A 27,456-nucleotide genomic window follows, 5' to 3' on the forward strand; every position below is an offset into this window, starting at 1 on the left:
GAGTTAATACTATACAGTAAGTCATAATAGTTATAGAGTAATAGTCACTATTGTTGGGTGCTAGGCATTCACTGATAAGAATGGTACTTTGGACCCCTTCACTCACCAATCCTAAGAATCAGGTACTGTTTATTGTCCCCCTATTTTTCAGATGAGAAAATTGAGGGTCAGGGAGGTTAATTGACTTACTTAAAGTCAGACGTCTAGCCAAGTGGCAGAGTTAAAATATGAACCCAGATGTGTCCAACACTTTTTTTTTAAGAGGAGCTTTGGAACCACAGCAAAATTGAGAGGAAAGTACAGAGACTTCCAGATATGCCAACCCCCACACATGCATAGCTTCCCCCATTATCAACATCCCTCACCAGAGTGCTACATTCATTACAAATGATGAACCTACATAGTCACCTAAGTTCATAGTTTACAGTAGGGTGCACACTTGGTGGCGTACATTCTGTGGGTTTGGACAAAAGTCTAATGACATGTATCCATCATTATAGTATTATACGAAGTACTTTCACTGCCCTAAAAATCCTCTGTGCTCCATCTATTCATCCCTCACCCATGCTTCCCCAGTCCCTAGCAACCGCTGATCTTTATACAGTCTTCATAGTTTTGCCTTTTCCAAAATGTTATATAATTGGAATCATGCAAGATACAGCCTTTTCAGATTGGCTTTTTTCACTTAGTATTATGCATTTAAATTTTCTCCGTGTCTCTCCATGACTTGATGACATTTCTTTTTAGAAGTGAATGATATTCCATTGTTTGGATATACCAGTCGTTTATCCATTCACCTACTGAAGAACATGGTGGTTACTTAGAAGTTTTGGCAGTTATATAAATAAAACTGCTATAAATATCCACGTGGAGGTTTTTGTATGGACATAAGTTTTCAACTCCTTTGGGTAAATACCAAGGAGTGCAATTATTGGATCATATGGTAAGCCTATGTTTAGTTTTTAAGAAACCGTCAAACTGTCTTCCGAAGTGGCTGAACCATTTTGCATCCCCACCAGCGATGAATAAGAGTTCCTGTTGTTCCACATCCTCCCCAGCATTTGGTGTGGTCAGTGTTCCAGATTTTGACCATTCTAATAGGTGTGTAATGGTATCTCATTGTTGTTTTAGTTTATATTTCCCTGATGACATATGATGTTGAGCTTTTCATATGCATATCCATATATCTTCTTTGGTGAGGTGTCTGTTAGGGTCTTTGGCCCATGGGGTTGTTTTCTTACTGTTGACTTTTAAGAGTTCTTTGTGTTTTTTTGTCAGTAGTTCTTTATCAGATATGTCTTTTGCAAATATTTTCTCCCTGTCTGTGGCTTACGTTTTCACTCTCTTGACATTGTCTTTCATAGCGCAGAAGTTTTGAATTTTAATGAAGTGCACCTTATCGGATATTTCTTTCATGGATCATGCCTTTGGTGTTGTATCTAAAATGGCATCCATTGCCATGCCCAAGGTCATCTAAATTTTCTCCTGTGTTATCTTAGAGTTTTATAGTTTTGTGTTTTGCATTTAGGTCTATGATGCATTTTGAGTTAATTTTTATGAAGGGTATAAGGTCTGTGTTTAGATTTATTTGTTTGCATGTGCATGTCCAGTTGTTCCAGCACCATTTATTGAAAAGATATCCTGTGCTTTTAACACCATCCAGTAGTGCCTTCCCCTTCTTCCCCTTCTTCTAGTGTGTAGATAAGTCCTGCATATACTGAGGAAATGACTTTTATTTGGAGTGAAGAACTTTGATTGGGGGATTTCTTGGGAGAGGTCTGTGCCTTCTGTCACTTCAATGGTGTTGAATTTAATGCAGTTTGGAACAGAGAAGGATGGAAGTGAGTTTTGCCAAGACCCTGAGAGTAACACTTCAGACATAACATTGAACACTCTTTGATTCCTTTATGTTGCCAGTACTTAAGTAGAGTATTTCCTTTGAATCTTTTCCTGTTCTTCAAATGTGAATTAAGGACTACCGTATTTCAGATACTCTACTTCTGCTGCAGCGTTTTTCATATCCTATTTTGGTGGTTTATTTGTGCGACTACTGATTTACATTACTGTTCGCTCACAGTAGAATGGAAGCTTACATCAGCTTGTTAATGTTCATATTCTTAACATGGGGTACATGTATGGCATGGAGGGGGCTTTCTCCTTTCTCATCTCAGACCCACAGTGTTCATAGGTAGTTGATTATAGATGTGATCTTGATAAGTTATTACTACTTGGTAGTCATTACTTTTCCCTGCAAGTATGTATTCCCCATTTGAATTAGTAGTTGTAAAAATTATTTAAAAATCAAATGCTTAGCCTAAATTAAACAAGTCTTCCTCCAAGTCAGGTAAATTCAGTTTAAAATTCACTTTCTGTAAAGGGTTATGATTAACTTCTAGTGACATTTTGATTTTAAAGTTTTTCTTTGAAAAGGCAGATACCTCCTCCTTTTTTTGAAATCAACTTTCTAGGAAAAGCATTTTTTAAAAAATTGCCAAAGTTTATGTAATTTCAGATAGGTAAGTTATGAATTCTACCTGGCAGAGAAGTTCATAGGCAAATTGAATCTGAAGACACTTCCCTTTCTCTTGATGCTTGATGCAGTTCAGTATTAAGTTCAAATGGTTGGCAAGGATGTGGAGAAATCAGAACTCTTATACACTGCTGCTGGGTGTGTAAAATGGTACAGACACTGTGGAAAATAGCCTGGCATTTATTCAACAGAGTTACCATATGACCTAGCAATTCCACTCCTAGGTATATGCCAAGAAAATGAAAACATACGTCCACACAAAAACTTGTATGTGAATGTTTTTTTTTTGTTTGTTTTTTTTCCATAACTACTCATTTTATTTATCTCACAACACACACATAGGACAGTCTCATAATAATAGTATTAATACTATCATGATGCATAAGATTATTGAAGACACTTGTGTCTGCCAGGCATCCTGAAAAAACCTGGTTAACTTCTAGGGCTGTTCTTTTTTTCAATTTTTTTTTTTTTTTTTTACTCTGCAAAACACTCATAAAATTTATCGTCTTATCCATTTTTAGTGTACATTCAGTGGTATTAATTACATTCATAATGTTGTGCAACCATCATCACCATCCATCTTCATAACTCTTCATTTGTAAAACTGAAACTCTACATGCATTAAACAATAACTCCCCATGCTCGCCCCCAGCCCTTGGTGGCTACCATTCTACTTTCTGTCTCTGTGATTTTGACTATTCTCAGTATCTCATGTAAGTGGAATCATATAGTGTTTGTCTTTTTGTGACTGGCTTACTTCATTTAGCATAATGTCCTTAAGGTTCATGCATGTTGTAAAATATTGCAGAATTTCCTTCCTATTTAAGGCTATGTATATACCATGTTTTGCTCTTTCATCCTTCTTTTGATGTTGTTGCTTCCACATTTTAGCTATTGTGAATAAAGCTCTTATGAACATAGGTGTGCAAACATCTCTTTGGGACCCTGCTTTTGATTCTTTTAGGTCTATACCTAGAAGTGGAATTGCTGGATGATATGGTAATATGTACAGTATACAAAGGTTCTAATTTCTCTACATCCTCACCAGTACTTGTTTCTGTTTTTTCGATAGTAGCCATTCTAATGGATGTGAGGTGGTATCTCATTTTGGTTTTGATTTGCGTTTCCCTAATGATTGGTGACACTGAACATTTTTTTCATGTGCTTACTGGCCATTCATATATCTTCTTTAGAGAAATGTCTGTTCAAGCCCTTGTTTTTGAATCAGGTTGTTTGTCTTTCTGTTGTTATATTTTTGGTGTCCTCTATATATTCTGGATATTAATTTTTTTTTTTTTTCCTACTGAAGGCCCAGCCCTTTCCTCTACTGACCATCTTGTTCCCTCCCTCCTTTTTTTTTTTTTTTAACATCTTTATTGGGGTATATTGCTTTACAATGGTGTGTTAGTTTCTGCTTTACAACAAAGTGAATCAGTCATACATAAACATATGTTCCCATATGTCTTCCCTCTTGCGTCTCTCTCCCTCCCACCCTCCCTATCCCACCCCTCCAGGCTGTCACAAAGCACCGAGCCAATATCCCTGTGCCATGCGGCTGCTTCCCACTAGCTATCTCCCTTACTACGTTTGTTAGTGTGTATATGTCCATGACTCTCTCTCGCCCTGTCACAGCTCACCCTTCCCCCTCCCCATAACCTCAAGTCCGTTCTCTAGGAGGTCTGCGTCTTTATTCCTGCCTTACCCCTAGGTTCTTCATGACATTTTTTTTTTCTTAAATTCCATATATATGTGTTAGCATATGGTATTTGTCTTTTTCTTTCTGACTTACTTCACTCTGTATGACAGACTCTAGGTCTATCCACCTCATTACAAATAGCTCAATTTCGTTTCTTTTTATGGCTGAGTAATATTCCATTGTATATATGTGCCACATCTTCTTTATCCATTCATCTGATGATGGGCACTTAGGTTGTTTCCATCTCCGGGCTATTGTAAATAGAGCTGCAATGAACATTTTGGTACATGACTCTTTTTGAATTTTGGTTTTCTCAGGGTATATGCCCAGTAGTGGGATTGCTGGGTCATATGGTAGTTCTATTTGTACATGAATGTTTATAGCAGTATTATACACAGTAGCCCAAAAGTGGAAACAACCCAAATGTCTATATCAACTGCTGAGTGGATAAATAAAAAGTGGTATGCCTATACAGTGGAATATTATTTGTCAATAAAATGAATGAAAATACTGGTACATACTACAACATGGATGAACTTTGAAAGTATGCTAAGTGAAAGAAGCCAGTCACAAAAGACCATTTCATTTATATGAATTGTCCAGAATAGGCAAATCTATAGAGACAGAATAGGTTAATAGTTGCCTAGGGCTGGTGGGGAGGAAGTGGGATGGAATAGGAGGGTGACTGCTTAATGATATGGGGTTTCTTTTGGGGGTAATGAATATGTTTTAAAATTACTTACGGTGATGGTTGCACAACTCTGTGAATATATTAAAACTATTGTGCAGTTTAAATGGGTGAATTATATGCTATGTGAATTACTTCAGTAAAGCTGTTAAAGTCAAATGGTTCTCAGGCATTAACAGTAGCCCTTTTATATTGTTTCTCCATCCTGCCAGTGAAAATAGTTTGAGTTGCACAAGACGCACAATTCCATTTTTATTGATTTATACTACTTTGTGGCTAAATATATTCACTAGTGATTATCATGTTTCTGTTAGTTTCTAGTGCCAAACTAAAAAGAAAAAAGAACTGGTTTGGAACAGCAATATATACAGAAGTAGTTGTAGATGGAGAAAGTAAGAAAACAGCAAAATCCAGTAGTTCTTCTAATCCAAAATGGGATGAACAGCTAACTGTGTAAGTATCTGGTATATAAAGAATGCAAAATTTTTAAAAGAGAGTGTGCTTCTTGGAATGTTTTTCTTTTGGTGGTATTTTTTGGGTTTTTTTGGTAAGATGACTTCAGAGTAAGGAATGCTATTTTTTAGTGTGACTAGACAATTTTAAGTATGAAAAAAATTTTGGTTTCTTTGATTTTATTTAGAAATGAAGCGTAATAGTCCTTGTTTTTGCTTTACAAACTAATGTTTTCCATATAGCGATATTTTTTCTTATTGTCTTATAAAAATAAATAGGGTAGAAAATCATTTGGCATTTCTGAAATATAATGTTATAAATTTGTGTATAGTAAAAGTGTTATAACCAATGCAATCAACTGTCTTAAATCTTTAGGTATTAGTTCGAGTAGAAATTGTGTTATTTTGAAGTCTTAATAAGACATTTGATGTATTGCTGGTGCTTTGGTTTGTTAATTACAAAAACTTTTAATCTGGGTATTAAAGTCCTAATGTACTTGAAAGTAAATATTTGTTTTTATTTATAATTCATGTGGTTTACTGTTTCATATAATATTTTTTCCTCAAATAAACTGAATTTATGGCTTTTCAGAATTATTGAAGTAAACCGAACTCTCCTGTATATTTGTTATAATTTTACTCTTACAGAAATGTGACCCCACAGACTACATTGGAATTTCGAGTTTGGAGTCATCACACTTTAAAAGCAGATGCTTTATTAGGAAGAGCAACAATAGATTTGAAACAAGCTCTGTTAATACACAATAGAAAATGTAAGTTTTTTGTTCTAGTCTTTGTTTCTTTAAAAGTTTATTTTAGACACTTTGAAAATATTCTGAAGTCCAAAAGCAAAAAAAAAAAAAGTTTTGTATTTATAAAGGAGGACTTCATTTATTGCCTATGATTGCTTTTAAGTTTATAGCATTATGCGAAATAGGAAATATTTACCCTGGCATTTCTCTGTCCAACAAATTTATACAAAATAATCCCAGCCATCCATGAGTATACCCAGTTATCAGTGACCATCAGTGATTTATTATATACATAAAGACTTGAAAAAAATGATCATTATCTGAACCTACTCTACTTTGTTTCTTGGCTAATAACAATTTTGTTTGTACAAAATAAATTCTAACTCTTAAAGTTTCTTTTTTTATTATCTAACTAGTTCATTTTAGAAAATATGGAGAATATAGAAAATCACAGAGGAATATAAAAATTATCTGTAATTTTTACTATCCAAGGATAACCCTTCCCAATAATTTGGTCTCTCATTCATAGATGTAAATTTTTTTTCTTCTTTGTATCTACTGGTTTAGTCTCTTCTTTTTTTCATTTAAAAATATAATATGAGCGTTATGTTTCCATCATATTAAATTTTTCTAGTGTGAGGATTCTTAAAGTAGTTTAAGCTTCAATTATTTGTAAACTCCCTATCATGGTATGCAAAAACTTGGGGATATATACATGTATTTCTGATTCTGAGGAGAGTTCATTGCTTTTATCAAATTCTCAAAATACTGTGTTATCCAAAGAATATTAAAAACTGGACTCATAGTTTATGATTTAACTAATTTATTATTTGATATTTAGGTTTCTAATAGTTCACTCAAACTAATACCGCTCTAAATCTTTATGTTCATCTTATTTCCTTGGAAGTTTTCTTACTCCTAACAGATGTGCTAGGTTAAGGGTTAAAATGCTAATTTTTAAGATAAGTTAATTTTTTGAAAGTTTTTAACAAAAAAACATTCATGTGTAACTGAAAAATCTGTTTTTGGACATAAAGAGTTATATGAGTCAAGAAAATGTAAAAGCCATACTAGTTTTTATGTACAGTGATTTTTAAAAAAAAATCTTCTTTTAAGCACTGAAAGTTTAATTCCCTGCTATGTCATGGCTTTTGGTCATTCAATTCATCTTGGTTACAGAAATAAGTAGTAGGTCTTGTAAGCATACAGTACCTTGCTTGGTCTGATGGTGGCTGGATTTGTACTTTTTTCTGGGCTCTATGACATTATTGGTATAAATATGTCATACTTCAGTTAACCTATGTTATTTCAGAATTGATTATTTGGTTTCAACTATTTATATGCTATTTCTGCTCTGGATTAAGCTTTTGCATGGGACCTCTTTTCTAGTACAAAAGTTATTTCTCATAATCTCACAACCCAGAGATAATGAGTGCTAATATTTTGATGAATTTTTGTCTACACGTGTATGTGTATAATAATCGAGATCATACTCAGTTTCATGTTCTTCTTAGCTCTCAGTGTTATATCATGTGCATTTCTCTGTGTAATTTAGTGGTATTCTTTGAAAGCTAATTTAGTAGTTTCATAATGTTTTATCACAAACTGTAATTTTTAAACCATGCTCATACTGTTGCCATTTAGATTGTTTCCAAATCTGTTATATTAGACTGTACTGAACCTTCATAACAAAGATTATAATATTTATCTGCCAAAGTAATTTTGTAGGAAGGTTGTAATGTCTATATACTTGGAATTGAAACTCTTATAAATTGTATAAACTTAAAGCTATCTCTCATGATTTAATTGAGCAGAATATGCTCAGAGGAGAAACAAAATTTTATAAACATTCGTACATGTCTGAAGTCAGTGGCTTCAGAAATCGTAGTAGCAGCATCTTATACACCTTAGGCAGTCAGTAATTTTTTTTTTCTTTTGAAAATTGAAAAGTGTATTAGTTTTCCAGGGCTGCCATACCAAAATACCACAGACTGGGTCGCCTAAACCAGGGGTCCCCAACCCCTGGGCCACGGACCAGTAGCGGTCCGTGGCCTCTTAGGAACCGGGCCTCACAGCAGGAGGTGAGTGGTGGACGAGCGAACGAAGCTTCATCTGCTGCTCCCCATGGCTCGCATTATTGCCTGGACCATACCCCCACCCCCACCCCCACCCCCCCAGTCTGTGGAAAAATTGTCTTCCATGAAACTGGTCCCTGGTGCCAAAAAGGTTGGGGACCGCTGGCCTAAACAACAGAAATGTACTTTCTCACAGTTCTGGAAGCTAGAAGTCTGAGATCAAGGTGTTGACAGGGTTGGTTTTTTCAGAAGACTCTCTTCTTTGCTTGTAGATAGCCATCTTTGCCTTATATCGTCACATTGTCTTCCCTGTGCGTGTGTGTATCCATATCCAAATTACCTGTTCTTAAAAGGACACCAGTCATATTGGATTAGGGCCACCGTGATGACCTCATTTTAACTTAATTATCTCTTTAAAGATCGTGTTTCCAAATAAAGTCACCTTCTGAGGTACCAGAGGTTAGGACTTAAACATATGATAAACATATGAATGGGATGGGGTTGGGGGGGGACACAATTCAGCCTATAACAAAAGGGAAGTAAATTAATTTCAAAAATTTAAAGCTGTGATAGAATCATAGTGCTTTAAAGGCAGACTTAAATGCCTGTGGGCATTAATCCCAGTCACTTATTTCACTGATTAAATAAATTAATCTAAGTGAATTGCTCAAGCAAGAAGTAATTGCAGTTTTGACTAGAGCACAGGTTTTCTTATTCTTAGTTGCTTAATTTTGAATAGAAGTAATGGGAAGTTAACATGGTTCTAGACAACCTGTAGAATTTATAAACGTACTCATAATTGATAAAATCCTTGGTTGTCTTTGATTCAGCCTCTTGGTTTAGCACTTGAACATGCCTCTCTTCAAATTTATGAGGCTAATTTCTTCCTATACTCAGGGCCTTGACATTTTTTCTCATAAGTTCATGTTTTGATGTATCCCTTCTCCTGATATATTTGGGGTAAGGGCAGAGGATTAATTCATTTGAATAGGTTGTTTTTTCCTGAATATATTTACTTTCAACCTTCATGGTATAGTATGAATTGTTACAGTCATCCGTAGCCTTAAATAAAATTCTCAGCTAATCCAATATAAAACCATCTGTATTTTCCCAGTAAAAATCCGACTGCAACTTACTAGGGAAGTTCTTTCACTTCTTCACATTTAAATCCTAGCGAGCCTTCAAGTCCTTAACCTGAATTTGTTTTGTGTAATAAGCCTAGTTGGATGGCGTCCAAACCCATGCAATCCTCTGATACTCTGTCTCAGAACTTTTGTGGATTTAAGCCATCATTTGCACCTCAGCCTTTAGTTAGTTATGTGTTGGGATCACTTGAACACTGTTCTAAATTATGGAAATTATTTCATTGGCTTTGCAGAAATATGTGGTATTTTTAGCTCTTTTTTTTATGTCAGTAGCATTAGATACTGATATATGAGGTATATTTCTTTCTCTCAAATCTACTATTTCTTAAATTGCAAAGGAAAAATCCTTCTGTTGTCAAAGAAAAAGCCAAACACTAGTGGTAAGGACATATTTTAATCAGTAATATACTTTTGCAATAAGGAAGAGGGTCCAGCTTGATCTGAACTCAGCTTCAGTTTATACAGAGGTAATTGGGCCTTTCAAAGGAAGAATGAAGGAGTAGAAAGAGGGGTGAATGGAAGCTAAGTGGAGTTAAGGAAGTGAAAAATTACAAGAGTTGATCAGTGTGAATGCAGTTAGGCCAGCTTTCTCTATTATTGAGAATTTTATTCTCCCACAGAGACTAAGACTGACTAAGATCCATCCTTCCTGATGATTACATTTCAGACAAATAGCTTTCAGGTCCCTGAGTAGGAGACACATATACATCTTAAAGGGACAGAGGAAGGATCCACCATTATAAGCTGTTTTAATAAATGCTTTTAGAAAGGGTGGCCTGTCACAGGTGTTGCCTTGATCAAACAGTAAATTCTTTCAAGGCTGGCTAGGGTCTCCTTGAGTTGTTAGAAGTCTTTTAACTTTGGGGAGAGTAGGGTGGATAAAATCTTTTGTGCTGAGAGTTTGCAGTATTTATGGGCCAAGGTTGAGGCCTAGTGGAGAAGGTGCCTCAGAGGAGCCTGAATTGAATTTGGGCCAGGAGAAAATCTTTGTCATCATATTCATGGGTGAACAGTGTAAGAATAGTGTAGCTAATTCCAAGGTTGAAGTGAATACAGAACTTCATTTTATATTTCAATTTTGAAACTGACAGAGCCACTTTAAACATTCCAGAGAGGAGTCAGATGGCTGCCTTTCAAACACTGGAATTGCACTGTTTTTTTTTTATTTTTTAATTTTTTATGGCGTTAGTAGCTTTTGTCAACAAAAGTATTTTGAAATCCATTAAAATCACTTCAAATTGAATTATGTCCAAAATGATTTTACAGTGAAAATTATCTCTTTACATTAAATGGTAGGGAAACAGAGCAGAGAAATGTGTCATTTATGATAGAAGACAGAGCATAGTCAAATTTAAGTTTATTAAAGCAGTTTCTTTTAGCCTTATTTACTTAGTCAATACTAGTTATTTGTTTAGTTTACTAAGTCTTAAGTTCTCTTTTTAAAATTCACTTAGCATCAGCACAAACTAAGATATTTTAAGCCAAGGTTTTGAACAAACAGTTTTTTCATTACTGGTGATAAATGCATTTCTGTTCTTTAGAAAGATTTTTAGGATTGAAATTACTAGGTGAAAGGGAATGAACAGTTTTAAGCCTCTAGCTATGCATGGCTGTCTAGTTGCTTTCCTGAAAAGTTACAATAATTTGTACACAAAATGTAGCATCTGAGAGTGCCCATTTGGAAATATACGCCCCACTAATAGATTAAAAAAATGTATATTTTTCTTACCAGAGTGTTTCTTTAACTATTAATAAAGTCAGATGTTTATTGATCATTCGTATTTCATCATTTGTGATTGTCATGTTCTTTGTACATTTTTTATTGATTTCGTTTTTTCCTCACTGATTTATAAAAGCTCTTAGTTTTTTCTCCCAATCATTTGCCTCTATATTTGTCCCCAGTTTTGATTTATAGAAGTTTAATATTATTTCAGTCATTAAAGTGTATTCATTTTCCATTGTTATTATTCTCAAAGAATCCTTTCCAGTCCTTATATTTAATAGTTATCTATTTTCTTCCACATTTTTTACTTTATTTTTACTTTAATTTCTTTTATAAATTCTGAAATTTATTTTGTTACATGATAGAAGATGGGAACCTAACACATTGACTCATAGTATGATATAATAGAAAGACTTAGGATTCAGAAGACCTGGTTATTCCTGGGATTGTTACTACAAGCTTTTGTAGCCTAATGTACTCGTTCTTTTCTCAAATTCTGTTATAATACATTCCTATATTATATAATGTATATAATACATTCTGTTATAATACATTCCTATCTTCTGCTATTTCGTACATTTGTGTAGTCCCCTCCCACGTTGAAACAGAGATGGTCTGTATGACCAATAGAATATGCAGAAGTAATGGTATACGACCTCCAAGACTTGGTCAGTGAAGACATTTCAGCTTTTGCCCTGGTCTCTTAGATTACTCACTCCGGGAAGAAAGTCACTGCTGTGAAGACTCTCCACAGGTCTGTAGAGGGGCCCAAGTGGAGAGGAACTGAGGCTTCTTCTCAGCAGTCAATCCCAAATTGTCAGCTCTGTGTACGAGCTACCCTTTAGGCAGATTTTCCCACCCCTCCCAAATTCCTGGCCCACAGAAACTGTGAGCAGTATTAAGTGACTCTTGTTATTTTAAGTGACTGAATTTTAGGATAATTTGTTACTTAGCAGTAGATAATACTGTGTGCAAGAAAAAAATAGCTTCAGAATGTGACTCAGTTAAATCTAATTCTGTAAAATGTCTTGAAAACCAAGATTTTTGAAGATCTGTTGTTTTCTGTGGGGACAGAGAGAGTGTGTGTTTTTGACAAGTCCGTGATGAAAGAATAAATTGTCTAGTCATATATGTAGCTTCCTAGAAACTCAGGTTCAGACTGTTCTTTTCCCCAATTAAAACTAAGGAAGAATGTCCAGGAGGTAGGAAATAATCAGCTACTGCCTGCCTTGTAAGTTTCCTGAGGATGGCTCTATCTTAATAGTTTATTTTATTAAGCACCTACCTTCTGTCAGATACTGAGGATACATCACTGAATTAGCTGAATAAGATCTCTGCTCTATTGGAGACTTCAGTTTAGTTGGGGAGATGGACCCCGCTGCGCCCACCCCCCCCCCAATTCTGGTGGTAAGTCCATTGAAGGAAATAAGTGGAGTAATGGTAGGGAGGAGGTCTACTTTAGGCTGGTCAGGGTTTATCCTGCTTTCCCAGATTGCACTATCCGCCACACACTAGGCAATCACATATTGAATGGATGAATATGTCTGAGTTGGCTTGTTTATACTGTAATAGAATAATACCCTCATATTCCAGCCCCTCTCAACACACACGTAGAGAGAATTATTTATGTGATAAGTCCTTCCAATTTTATGACTCAGAAATGTTATATCCCAATCTTCCATGTTATAATTGTGAAAGGCTAGATGTTATGAACAACCTCCCACTGCAGAACAGTTAGGTCCTGGATAGGACGAGTTTCTGTGGCATTGATGAGTTTTGCAAAGAGGCAGGGGTGGTCTCCAACGGCCCCGTTCTTCCGGAAAAAAAAAAAAAAAAAAAAAGACAAAACCTTATGAACTAGAGTTAGTTTAGTGGATGATGCTGATAGCACTTTTGGCTGACAGCCAGCTAGGGGAGCTGAGCTTAGACTCCTGTAGTCTTGACTCTTGGGGTGCCCTCACACCACTGAAAGAATAAGAAACTGACCCCGCCTGTACTAAAGCCCAAAGATTACCCTTAGATTAATATCAGAAAATGAACTCAGCATCAAAGATCACAAATTGTAAGAAGCCACCCATAAGCAGAAGTTAGCAAACATTTTCTGTAAAGGACCAGATGGTAAATATTTAGGCTTTGCAGGTCATATAATCTCTGTTGCACCTATTCGGCTCTTCCATTGTAGTTGGAAAGCAGCCATAGAAAATATGTACATGAATGAGCATGGCTGTGTTCAACTAAAACCTTATTTACAAAAACAGGTAATGGGCCAGATTTGGCCTATGGTCTATAGTTTGCTGGCCCCTGGATTCATTGATATCCAAAGAAGGATGATAAAGAGGAGGTCATGCTTTCATCAAAGTGAAATTCATGACACCAAAGACAAAAAAAAGCAGCTATGGAGAAAAACAGGTCATTTGCAAAGATTTGTAAATCAGGCTTACATAATTAGCAGTAATAGGATAAGATGGTGGAAAAATATCTTCAAAGAGTTGAGAGATCATTATCAATACAAAGTCGGCATGTCCAACAAATCTTGCAGGATGAGACTCCAAACATTTACAGATTTTAAAAAAATGAGAGAATTTACTACCAAGAGACCTACTTTAAAGTGATTTTGTAAGGCTATTCTTTTTTTTTTTAATTTTTATTGGAGTATGGTTGATCTACAATGTAGTGTTAGTTTCAGGTGTACAGCAAAGTGAATACATATATCCACTCTTTTTTAGATTCTTTTCCCATATAGGCCATTCTTTAAGAATCTATTCAAAGCCTATTGAGTAAAAGGCTATTCTTTAAGAATCTACTCAAATAGCTAAATATTTTAGGAACGAGAGCTGAACCTCCAAATTCCAGATACTTTAAATAGAGAAAGGTGACAAAAATGAAATAGAATGGTAGTCAATATAGTTTTCTTCAGACATAGATTATTAGAATCTAGATAAAACTGAAATTCATGGTTTTGTAGGGTTGGGGTTTTTTTTTTTTTTGGTACTTTAATATTAATATGTCCTCTAGTTTCTCTGTTTTTATTAATGTTGATTTTGTGATGTGGAGTGGAAATGAGGTTTATGGTGGTGAAAATGGTTGGGGTAGGTCTTCTACAAGGTTTTCTTTATTACATGGTTTTTAAATTTTTTGCAAAGAATTCCTGTCTAATGGTTAGTTGTTACAGATTTTTTTTTTGTCTTATATTTTCTGTACTTGGGTAATTAGTCAATATGTTTGTGCTAGACATTTGGTAAATGGAAAAAAAACCCCAACAAATTTGTTAAATATAGGAGGGACCAAAGTCAAGGACATAATCTAAGAAGAAATATGTTTCATGATTTCAGAAGTGAAGATCAGATTGAAGTAACTGGCCTCATTTTGGATAATAATGGGATCACTAATACTTTTGATATGTATTCTGTGGGATAGGAGAAGTTGAAGCAAAATGACTTTGAGTTTAAGTAAGAATTAGATATCCTAATAATAGGAAGAAATATTTGGCCTTATATGAAAAAGAAATAATAAACTATTACCATTTATTGAGCACTTACTGTGTGTCAGATGTGGTGCTAAGAACTTTCTCTGTGGCTTTGCATTTGGACCTTATGACAGTTCCTTTAGTTTGATGCTTCTATTATCTCCATTTTGTAATGAGGAAACTGAGGCTTTAGGTAGCTTGACTACTTTGACTACTTACTCAAATACAGCTAGAAGTTCCTGAGCTGGGATTAAGAACCAAACCCCCTGACTCTCCTGCAGAAATTTTGCCTTAACCACAAGTCTTATGTGGTACCTTGGGACAAAGAACAAGTTTAGGCAATTGCTGAGCTTATTATCTAGATATATTTGTATATTCTCAGAGGTTTATGCTGTGCAAAGGGGCAATTAAAGGTGATATTGAAAGTATGTGGTAGAGGGAAAGGAGTTATTCAACTAGGTGAGAAAGGAAGTGATTCTGGTGTAGTATAGAAGGGCCCATAGATAAAAACACATATAATTCTTTCCACATGTAGCCGTCAAGCACTGAATTAGAGTAATTCTTGATATGTAGTTTTGATTTCTAAAACATATTTTTGTATATAACAAAAGTGTTTAAATTAGGGGTTTTTTTTCCCCCTAGTGGAAAGAGTGAAAGAACAATTAAAACTTTCCTTGGAAACCAAGAATGGTGTTGTGCAAACTGGTGAATTAACAGTTGTGCTTGATGGACTGGTGATTGAGCAAGAAAATAGAACAAACTGCAGCTCATCCCCAACCAGTAAGCTAATAACTTCATGTGTTTTCAAAATTTGAAGGAAAAAAAAAACAGCAAGAAGTATATAAAAACCTAGTGTCTTTCTTTTTTGTCATTCAGTGGAAATACAGCAAAATGGTGATGCCTTACATGAAAATGGAGACCCTTCAGCAAGGACAACCACCAGGTAGAATGCTTTATTTTAGTATTTGTGACAAAGTAATTAACATTTCCCACATATGAAGTTTTAAACCTTAGTTTAGAGTTTGCCATAGAATTTAAAAGCTTGTATCTAAGCATATCATTTGGTTGAATTCTTATCAAAGTAGTTTTTAGAAAAATAACAGCTTTAATGAGATAATACACATATCATAAGAATAACGTGTATATTTCAGTGGTTTTTAGGTTAACAGAGTTGGGTAACCATCACTGCTGTCTAATTTCAGAACATTCTTACCATCTTCAAAAAGAAACTCTGTACACATGAACATTCTCTCTCCATCCCTCTTTCCTCCCAGCTCCTGCAGCCACTAATCTTCTGTCTCAGTGGATTTGCCTGTTCTGGCCATTTCTTGTAAATGGTATCATATAATATATGATATTTTGTTACTGGCTTCTTTTACTTAGCATAAGGTTCATCCATGTTGTAGCAAGTGTCAGAACTTCATTCTTTTTTATTGGAAATGTATTTTAAAAATCTGTATTTAGGCATATTTTATCAGTAAATAGAGTCAGATAATGTGGGGAAATGGTCATCTTATTGCTGTCTGAATTGGCAGCTTCCTGTAATCACTAGAAGATAGATGGTGCACAGATTGCGGTCTCCCCTCAGAGATCATTCTGCCATCTCTGTGATTCCCATATGTTCACATTTGATGACAGTTAATAGAGACTTCCTGTTTGAAATAATTTGTATTAGAATAAAAGCATGTAATAGCTCAAATATAGTGGAATGAACACCTGAAAATATGAAAATATATTGCTGTAAAATTGACTTGTTGCATTTGAAAAAGCATGCCAGTATATGACAAAGTGTGACTTTCATTAATCTGCAGTTACTAATATTACTCCTAAATTGCCATTAAATGATTTTCATAGAGCACTTGAACAGATCAGTATGTCTTCTGAATATATATTTGGCTTAAATTTATTTAGTATCCACATTATAATTTACACTGAGAAAATTCAGGACTGAAAGGGTACAACAGGTAGATTAAAATGCATTAGCGTGTGTGCATCTATATATATGTACATATATATATCTGTTCTTAATAATTTTTGAAATACAATTTTAGATGGATAAAGGAGCTTGAATCACTACCAAGCTAAAACCTAATATTGTTTATTGTATAGTAACACATTTTGAATCAAAGATTAGTTCTACAAGCACCAGGAGAACTTGAGTTGGGTTCTTTTACTTGGACTGCCAGATCACTGATCCTTGCTGGGTGTCTTGGGAGGGGTGTACAAATCAAAATCACTTGGGAAATTTTTCAAAACTTCACCTGCCTGAAGTTCCTCAACACATCTCATTCCAAATATATAGGTGACAAGGGAAAGTATCGTTTATCGTACAGATACTTACTGAGTGCCTGTTTGGTGCCAGACACTAGTCTAGGCACTAAGGATACAGTCCTGTTCCTGTGAAATTTTCATTCTGGTGGGATAGAGGTAGTCAGTAAACAAGTGAAGAAATAAATTAGCTAATTGGAGATAGCAATAAGAACTATGAAGTCATTGAAACACAGGACAGGGTGACAGGAATGTAAAGAAGCCTGTTTTAAAGAGAAATGTCAGGGGATCATCTCTGAGGAAGTGCCATTCGAACTAAAATTAAAAGGCCAAAAATGTACCATCCATGGAGAGATTTCAGGGAAGAGCATTCCAGACAGAGGAAATAACAAGTAAAAAGACCCTATTTCTAGTTAATTTATGCTCTGCAGACTCTTATAACTCTAGAATATATTTAACCTTTCTTTGATAATCTTCTAAGTCATTATAATTTTACTCCCTGTGTCTAATAATTTATAATAAACATTTGAAGACTTTTCAGCATGATTTTCATATAAAATTAATTTACTAGTATGTCTCCTGCAAGGTGGGCAAGGAAGAACTTGGAGAGAAATAGATCAGAGAGATAGATGGGGTGGGACAAACAACTGAGATGTGATCTGATTTATATTTTTTTAAAAATTAAGGCTGCTCTCTGGAGAAGAGATACAGGGTGACCTGTGTATATGGAAAACCTCTCTTGGTCACTTACATGGTATTGCCTAACTCCCTGCCAAAGTGTTTGATTTTGTAGTTGTAGATACATTTATTGCAGTATGAATGCACTGTAAATTCTTCTAACTCTGGGATATAATATTTCGCTTTTTCTGATCATCATGTACTCATTATTTTAGTGCTAGTACATAATAACTTGTGATCAATTTTTTAAGAATTTTTTGGTCTTGCAGTATTCAATAAAGTTCCAATAAACAGTTTGGAATTGATTTTTATAAGTTTCATGACCTTTTTGAAAATACTTTCAGAGCATTTTAAAATAAATATTAATATTCTTAAGGCTATTTAAGTCTATTTAAGACTATTTAAAATGTACAAATTGAACATTGGTTTGAGGGACTGAATTCATTTTGACTTAGTATATTTGTATATCTCAATATATTGATACATTTATCTTATAGTGTGTATACACTTAGAACCGAAAGTAATTTAAACTTTAATATAGCAAAGTATGTAATAAAATGTAAAAAATAACCTGTTAGAAAAGTAATCAGGGTATCTTTTGTTCATTACTCTTTTATACCTATCATTTTGCTTCAATGTTAAGAGCTTGGTAAATATTTCTTATGAAACTTCTGATGAAAAGTTATTTAATTGTGGACTTCCCTGGTGGCACAGTGGTTGGGAGTCCGCCTGCCAATGCGGGGGACACAGGTTTGAGCTCTGGTCCAGGAAGATCCCACGTGCCGCAGAGCAACTAAGCCCGTGCGCCACAACTACTGAAGCCTCTGTGCCTAGAGCCTGTGCTCCGCAACAAGAGAAGCCACTGCAATGAGGAGCCCATGCACTGCAACGAAGAGTAACCCCCGCTCGCCGCAACTAGAGAAAGCCCACACGCAGCAATGGAAACCCAACGTGGCCAAAAATAAATAAATAGATAGGTTATTTAATTGTACTTAATTCATTGAAGTAAGGCTTTTTTTCTTTTTTTTTTTTATAGGTTGGCTGCTGAAGGTACTAATGGAATAGATAATCACGTACCTACAAACACTGTAGTACAAAACTCATGCTGTTCATATGTAATTAATGGAGACAACACACCTTCATCTCCATCTCAGGTTGCTGCCAGACCCCAAAACACACCAGCTCCAAAACCACTCACATCTGAGCCTGCCAATGACACTGGTAAGCATGGCTGCTTATGACACATTGTTTAAATGAAAATGAAATTAAATTTATTATCTATACCTGTACTTTTCTTATCGTACAATCTTTCTTAATCTTCAGTTTATAAAATGAATGTGAAGATTGCAATACCTGAAATTTTTTCTAGTAATTTGAATTTTTCTAGATTATTTAGGAAGATATTCCAAAAATGTATTAGTTTAGAAATAACCACACATTTCACTAAGCAAGTACTTACTTGATAGCTAGATTCTTAGGCTGTATGCTACAAAAAATACTATTTAATTCATAATATAGAATATATTTCTAAAAGAACTTGAGGGAATTCATTGATTTGTTAGTAATGAATGGTTCCTAACCTTTTACCATACAAATATTTACTTCTTGGCACATAACTTAGTAGTAAAATGTACTGTGAGCTGATGTAACTCTCCAAAAGTTTTATATTTTCTAAGAGTAACTCTTATTCTATTATAGAAGGACTGCCTAAGGAAGACTTTTTTCTATAATCCTGTCTTTCGATGGATTCAGCTGTAATATTCATAAATCATTTTTTGTTTGATCTTTATAAATTAACTCAGATGAATTTCTTTCTTTTTTTTTTTTGCGATACTCGGGCCTCTCACTGTTGTGGCCTCCCCCGCAGCGGAGCACAGGCTCCAGACGCGCAGGCTCCGTGGCCATGCCTCACGGGCCCAGCCGCTCCGCGGCATGTGGGACCCTCCCGGACCGGGGCACAAACCCATGTCCCCTGCATGGCAGGCGGACTCTCAACCACTGCGCCACCAGGGAAGCCCCAGATGAATTTCTTGAAACTCAAATCTTAGGACTTGCTTCAGATTACTAGCGTATGTCTTGGGGCTAGAGTTGGAATCCTATTTTTTTCATTCCGGAGCCTATATTCTTTCCTTCATCTATTTATGGGAAAGTATTAAAAAGTAGAAACATGTAAGGAAGTAATTTAGTAATTAAATGAAAATAGATGGGTTTATAGATAAGACTATTGTATATTTATACCCAAGATTGGGGGGATATTTACCATGCATTTGGTGAGTTTTTTGTAAATGTGGGAACTGACATGAATGGTTTTTTGAAAATGTAATTTATTAATGCTGCCCTTTTTTTAAAAAAGATAGACTTAAAGATCCTAAGTACCCACAATAAGTAGACTTATTAGTCATTAATTTAAGGTGTCTGGAAAATGCAGAGAAGATAAACACAGATAAACAGGGTGAAATTAGTGAGCAGAATGCATTTATTTTCTGATTCTGGTATCCTTTCTGGTAAGAACATTTGCCTCAGATTTATTAGCAAAAGGGAAAAGGAAACATTTTAGATTATTCAGGATTGTCTCTAAATTAAGAACAGACCAGTTAAAATAGCTCCTATTGGGAATTTCTGGGCGGTCCAGTGGTTAGGATTCGGCGCTCTCACTGCCGGGGCCCTATTTGATCCCTGGTCGGGGAACTAAGATCCCACAAGGCTTGCGGCCAAGAAAAACCAAAAAGCAAAGAAAAAAACCGGCTCCTATTCCTGATATTCCATCTTTTTTTTTTTTTTTTTTTTTTTTTTCTGTGGTACGCGGGCCTGTCACTGTTGTGGCCTCTCCCGTTGCGGAGCACAGGCTCTGGACGTGCAGGCTTAGCGGCCGTGGCTCACAGGCCCAGCCACTCCGCGGCATGTGGGATCTTCCCGGACCGGGGCACGAACCCATGTCCCCTGCATCGGCAGGCGGACTCTCAACCACTGCGCCACCAATTGGAAGCCCAATTTCCTTATATCGAGCCATCTTTTAATTTATTCAGTTTCAGTTTTAGGGTTATATTACCCTTGCAGAATAAATTAAGGAACTCCTTTTTTCTTTTTCTCTACCAATGTACTATCACACGTCAGACAACATGGGGGTAATCTGTTCATTGAAGGCTTCAAAAAACTAACTGAGCCTGGTGCCTTTTGGAAGGATAGTATTAGATCTTTCATCACCTTTTCCATTTCTACTCTCATCTTTTCAATTTTTCTTTCTCCTGAGTGAGTTTAGTTAATATAGTTTAGACTTGTTGATATAAAGTTGTACGTGGTATTCCAAACTATATTTTTCTTTATAAAATTTGGAAACGTTTATTTCATGGTTTCTCCAACTTTTCTGGTAAGAATTCATCTGAAGCATTTGTTAAAAATACAGATTCCCAGCCCCTTCCCTAGAGAATTCCCCTAGAGATTCAGTAATTCTAGAATGGAAACTGAGACCTGTACTTTTTATAAGATCCCAACTGATTCTGATCAGGTAAGTTAGGAAATTCTGATCTATTGTTCCTTTAATTCCTTTCCTTCTACCATTTTCCCCTAGCTCTGGAATTGAATGCTAAGCTCATTTATTGCTATTTGTTCTTATATCCTTGGATACTTCTTTTGCCATGTCAAATATTTGATACAAATATTTTCATTGCCCTTAGTTTCCCTAAAGTTTGTGATTTCATTATTTTTTTTTTCTTTAACTTAATAATTAGTTTTGTTTTTAATCTTCTAAGCAAAATTGATTGTGGGTGGGGGAGAACTGTCATTTTTATGGACATATAAGCATCAATTTTCTCACCAGTAAAATGGGAATAATGCTGGTATCTGCCTCATAGCATTGTTCTGTTAAATAAGATAATCCTTAAAAAAATGTTTAACAAACTCTGCCAGACTTTTAGTAAACATTTCAATAAGTTGTATTTTGTTTTGTTTCTAGTTTTATTGAATTATAGTCAGAATGTCACCTTCTGATTATAGAATTGGGATTTTCCTTTGGTCCCTTACATGTCATTTTTTTCTAAGAATTCTTAGATTGTTTGGATGGAATATATATATAATGGAAACTCAAAACTACCTCTCTAACCCTGTAATTTAGAACAGGTGTATTGACTGTGTTATTAAATCCTTCATATACTTAATATTTCTACTAATGCTCTTTTTATCTGCCTAGTTTTGACAGAGGTATGTTCACTTTTTTCTCTGTGATTTGTCTTTATTTAACATTTATTGTTTTAGTATGCCAGGCATGTTGTAACTGTTGAAAATACAAAAGTGAACAAGTCTGACAGTGTTTGCATTCTGAACTCAATAAAAAAGAAATAAAAACAAATAAAATATTTCAGAACGTGAGAAAACAGTCTAATATGTAGCCTGGAGGGACGGTGGGGCAGGTTCAGCATTAAGTAAGATACCCCAGCACTGCCTTTCTGAAGGAGCGGTTGAGTCTGGACTCTGTGTGATAAGAAGCAGCTAGTCAGGAGCTATTCTGAGACGGTGGGAACAGCAAGTGCACGTCCCTGAATGGGAGGGCGTTTGTTCTATTCAAGGAACAGAAAGGAGACCATTTTGAGAAGTCAGGTGTACCTGTGGAGTAGACTGTGTAGAGTCTTTGTCATGAGCTGTGGTAAAGAGTTTGGAATTTATTCTGGTTGTAATGGGTATGTTTAATTACGGCGTGAAAACATCTGTGTATGCTTTTATAAGATTATTTTGGCTGCTGTTTGGAGAATGGATTGGAGTTGGACCGGAGAGGAAGCAGGCAGACCAATTAGGACGCTATTGCAGTAGAGTAAACAAGGAACGGTGGACAGAGGGGTAGTGGTGTAGACGGAGAGAAGAGCTGAGAGCACTTGCAGTTGAATTGTTGTAGGAGAGAAGTTTTTGCCTTGAACAACTGAAAGGTGCTATTTAATAATTAATTTTCTTCCTCTGTTTTTAACAGTTTGTGTAGCATGTGCTATGTTTTAGTAAGCCTAAGAGTTATGATTCTTTCTTATTGGACTGGATTGTCTTTTGTCAATATTCCTCTTTTCCCATTTAGTGTTATTTTGCTTTGAAAATACTATTGCTAATCTTTTCTTTTTTTGGAAATTAATTTCTGCATTGTTGAAGAGTGAAAATTAAATAAGTAAATTCACTTTGACTATCATATATCAATTCTGAACATCATGTAAGAGACCCAGAATTTAGTCTCTCTGCACATTCTCTTTTCTTTTCTTCATGTTATCTAACAGTGTTGAGTACCGGTAGCACTATAAACATTTTATTTTTTATATTTTGTTATTGATTTTTTTTCTCCCAAAGCTACTCTCCCCTGTAGTTGGTACAGAACTTCATTGGTTCTGTTGTTTTTTGTGCTTACTGTTTGATTCCTTTAATAGTACTCGTTTCTGTCCTTCCCACTATTTAAATCTCTTTCTTTAAAAATCCACCTGAACGTTCCATTACTCTTAATTATGTCTCCGTTTTCTGTTTCAGTTAAAACTTTGATGTGTGATTTTCTAATAGATTTTGTTCAATAATTTATTCTCTTTCCAGTTTTAATTTGACTCACTTTTATAGTGACACGTAGTTGAAATGGATGAATCACATTTGAAATGAAAATAAAGAAAATTATATCGCTGGATCCCAGTGCTGGGTTATTTCTTTAGCAAGTGTAGAACGAGTTCCTGGATCTTTTTGTAGTCCCCTGTAGTACTTTCTTAAGAATTAATGCCACTTTATATTTGGCAAGAGTTCTTTTGATATTAGCTGCATTTTGCATAGGAAAGGGAGCTTGAATGGGGTCATTTTAAGGTTTTTATATAACCCATGCAGATATTCAGAATTGATTCTTTGGAGGAAAAACGTTTGTTCATGTTGTTTTCTCTTTCTCTAAGTTAGGGTTATTGGTATATACGTATACATATATATATGTATACATATATATATATAGTCTTAAGTTTTATTATTTTAACGTTCATCTCTAAAATGTGAACAACAAAAATTATTGTCTGTCTTATTTCTGTCCATACCTGATATGTTGCTCAGTATAAATTAGGCTCTGAATAAATGTAATTGATGGGTTAACTGGTTGCTTTGTCATTCCTTGATAGATCATCTTACTAATTTTCCCCTTTCAGTTAATGGAGAATCATCCTCATCTGCACCAACTGATAATGCTTCCACCACGGGTACTGCAATAGTATCTGGAGAAACCGCCTTGTCTTCAAATTGCACTAGTACTACTGTCGAAGATCCTCCAGTTCAAGAAATACTGACCTCCTCAGAAAACAATGAATGTATTCTTTCTAACAGTGCAGCATTTGGGTCTGAAGCTAGAAGTACATTAGATCCTTCTACCTCCAGTTCTGGAAGTAGCTCTGCCTTCGAAGCAGCCAAATTAAGACAGCCAGATGTTTGTGTGGAACCTGTCCGGCAGCAGTCTGGAAATGCCAACACAGAAACTCTGCCATCCGGGTATGTTAAATTAATGATCGATTGTCTCTGCCTCCAAGAAGCTTGTTTAGTGGCTCAGGTTTTTAAACATACATACAATACAGTTTGAGAATGCTGTGATGAAAGTACGGTGTATACAGTGCTGTCCTGCACAGCTTACAGCAGTTAGAATTTCTACTCTCTAGCTGTGGAAACTGCACCTCTAGAGGTCTCTACCTCATTGCCATCATTTGCTCATCACAGTCACTGTGTCCATACCCTTTCTTACTTTCTGAACTGTTTTTTCTCAGTGCTCTTTACTGGCTCATCTGATTTTGCCTATTGCCTAATCGTGGTTTCAGCCTTTGGTCTTCTCCTGAATGTGCTGCCTCTGTTGAATCTTATACTCTCCCATCATTTTAACTATTAAATCTATATATCCAGACCAGAGCTTTCTCTGAGCTTATTTTTTTCTACTTACTGGAAATCTCCACTGCTTCCTGCAAGCATTTCTTCCCTTTCCTCTCAAAAATCTCTCATTTTCCCTTTGTCTTCTGTCTTTGGCAACTTAGTCATTTATCTTAGTCTCATGTGTCTGCCATTATGACACCAATATATAAGAAGCTCTTCTTACTGTCAAGAACCTCATGATCTGATGTGGGGGTAAAGATAAATAAATAGTCATTGTCTATACAGTTCAATTAAAGCTAAGCAAGAGGTGTGTAAGTTTAGGGTGCTGTGGGAGGGAACATATGTAGAGGGAAGTTAGTGGGGAGTAACCTGCTATACTGAGATAAAGAGTACTTTCTGGAAGAGGTGACCCTTGAGTGGATTTCTGAAAGAGGCGTAGGAGTTAGCACAGCAATAATGGAGGCACAAGTGGTGAAAGGTTTCATTCTTAGTGGCGCCAACTGCACATTCGGATTTCTAACATCCATAAACGAGTAAACTGAACTCAGGAAATGGTATTTTTTTACAGCTTGAGTTGAGCGTTGGAGGAAGCAAGCTATGTAGTACTGAAGAATAAACAGTCCTCTGAAGAATTTTGTATACCTGCTAAAAGTTTGGGAGTTTTTTCCTGAAAACCATGAATAAACATTAAAGAATTTTAAGCAGGGGAGTGCCACAGTCATATTTGCATTTAGTAAAATTATTCTAGGAGTGGTATAGACAGATTAGGAGTTAAGGGACAAGCTAGAATAGCAGCTAGGTTGTTTCATACATGAGAGAAGTGGGCATATTCCTGTTTAAAGTGGTAAGTACATAAACGTAATTCTGTGTGGCCAAGTACATGCTTCAGCATGCCTGTAGCCACTGTATGTGATCTTTGCATTAGGAGAATTTTGTAGGGATCTAGATGAGTGATTTTCAAATTGCAAGTTGCAGCCTATTAATAGATTGTGACCAGCATTTGAAAACATAATAAAGTAAGTCAACATGGACTAGAATAGAAAACTGAAGTGTGTTAGGTAAACACTGTTTTGGGAAAGTTTGTTTTTCTGATGTGTGCTTATGTGTGTAAAATCTGTAGGTAAATAGCAGTCTAGGGTGAACAGAGGCATTTATGTAAAGTGTATTCTTACTCTGTGAGCTGTTACCTAGAAGGTTGAGATGCTACTAATCCAGGTGAGAAGTAAAAACAGCCTGCACTAAGGTAGATGCTAGTCTCCTGGGGCGACGTTACGATGGGTGTGGTAATTAGCTGTGGGAGGTAGAGTCGGAGGCTGGAGGCAAGGGTGACCCCTCTGGCTTATGCAGCACTTGGCTTGTGTGACCATCTGAGCCAGCAGTTTCCAATCTGCGTCATCTTCCCTCTTTCCGCAACAATCTTCTTAGTTCCCGTGTGTCCGCTCTTGGGTAACTTATGTGGCTAACTACACAGTACAGTCGTAGATGCTAGAATCACGAGTGTTCTGAAGGAAGCGTATTCCAGCCCCAGTGAGTGTTATGCCAAGCGTCGTCTTGCCTAGAGCCCTTTCTTTGCTTGTACTCTGACTGTTGTGCGGAGTGTTATTCCTCAGATAGCTGCGTGTCTCTGCTCAAATGTTACCTTGCTCCAGAGGCCTTTCCTGATTCCCTCTGTCCAAATCAGGTCCCTCTGAACCCCATCCCCTGCCTTATTTTTTCCCAACCTTCTGTTATGAAAATTTACAAACATGCAGAAAAATTTAAAGAATTTTACAGTGAACACCCATATATCTATCTACCACTAGGTTCTGTAGTTGACATTTTACTCTGCCTGCTTTATCACACATCTCTTCATCTCTCCATTTGTCTAATGTTTAAATATAATTTCCTGATAACTAAGTTGCAGATACCAGTACATTTTGCCCCTCAAAACTTCGGCTTGCATATCATTAACTAGAATTCAATATTTGCTTAAAGATTTTTTGGTAAAGTTTACATAGAAGGAAATGCATGAGTCTTAAATGTACCATTTTGATGAGTTTTGACAAATGCTCATTTGTCACTCCTTTATTAAAATTAGAGTATTATCATCACCTCAGAAAGTTCTCTCAAGCTTTCAGTCAGTCCCTGTCCCTACTTGGAGGGGGGCAGCCACTGTTCCTCCTTAAAAGCTTTTTTCCACAATAGATTATAGATTAGTTTTCCCTGTTGTAGAACTTAACATAAATAGAATCAGTATGTACTCTTTTGACTAGGGTTCTTTTAATCAGCATGATGTTATTTGTATTACTTTTCTTTATAACACTTAAATCACCATGAGACATACATTTTTGTGTTTTTGTCTGTTTTCTCTCCACTAGACTGAAAAGGGGGCTTTATTTTGTCCATTTCTGTATTCCTTGTGCCTAAAACTATGCCTGCCATATAGCAGGTACTCAATAAATATTTATAAGTGAATTAGTGCTTGATTAAATGATTTTGAGTGAGTGAGCAATTGGGCAAAGGCCCTGGCTTGTAAATGATTCGGAGGAAATGGTAACAAGGTCAAAAGCTACTGAAAATTCAAGTAAGGTAACTGAAAGGCACCCATTGCATTTAACAACAAAGAGATTATTTATTGTTGATCTCTGACAGAATGATTTCTGGGAAATAGAGCTGTATTCAGACTGCTGTGTGATGGAGTGAATGGAAGGGATGGAAGTGTGATAGAAAACTCTTTGAAAGAGTGAGAACTAATGCATAAAACTTTTTCCCTGTGAACACACAGGGAGAGAGGAGTGTTTGGTAGAGGTGAGCAAGAAAAGATACAGTATTGAGGAGTAGTTTTTTGTTTTAAAAAATGGCAGTGACCTAATAATGGTGGTCAGTTGCTGATGGGCAGGAGCCAGGAGAGAGATTGGCAAGCCATACAGGAGAGAGGGGCAACTGTTGGTCGTGGTTTATGAGAAGGTAAGTCTTACCACCTACCACCTACCCCATTATCCAAGTTTGAAACCAGTAGTTACCCACAAATTCTATCATTTTTATTGTAATATATTTAACAAAATTCTTCCACATTTATTATTATTTTAACAAGGTCTTTTTTCAGCAGTAGGTTTTGGAAATTTATGAGAAAGGGAGGCTACATCTGAATACTAGGG

The 27,456-nt window shown here is 35.8% G+C and overlaps 1 protein-coding gene across 1 annotated transcript in view; it reads left to right on the forward strand.

The window, feature by feature from the left end:
• WWP1 (WW domain containing E3 ubiquitin protein ligase 1) overlaps positions 1-27,456 on the forward strand; it is a 92,719-nt gene that overhangs the window by 38,021 nt on the left and 27,242 nt on the right. The window contains exons 4-9 of the mRNA XM_073794246.1: positions 5,232-5,370; positions 6,018-6,142; positions 15,173-15,310; positions 15,407-15,473; positions 18,513-18,697; positions 23,614-24,032. Coding sequence (XP_073650347.1) covers positions 5,232-5,370; positions 6,018-6,142; positions 15,173-15,310; positions 15,407-15,473; positions 18,513-18,697; positions 23,614-24,032 — 1,073 coding nt within the window. The remainder of the gene's footprint in view (positions 1-5,231; positions 5,371-6,017; positions 6,143-15,172; positions 15,311-15,406; positions 15,474-18,512; positions 18,698-23,613; positions 24,033-27,456) is intronic.

This window comes from Tursiops truncatus, chromosome 17 (genome assembly GCF_011762595.2).
Source record: "Tursiops truncatus isolate mTurTru1 chromosome 17, mTurTru1.mat.Y, whole genome shotgun sequence".
Classification (NCBI taxonomy): Eukaryota; Metazoa; Chordata; class Mammalia; order Artiodactyla; family Delphinidae; genus Tursiops; species Tursiops truncatus.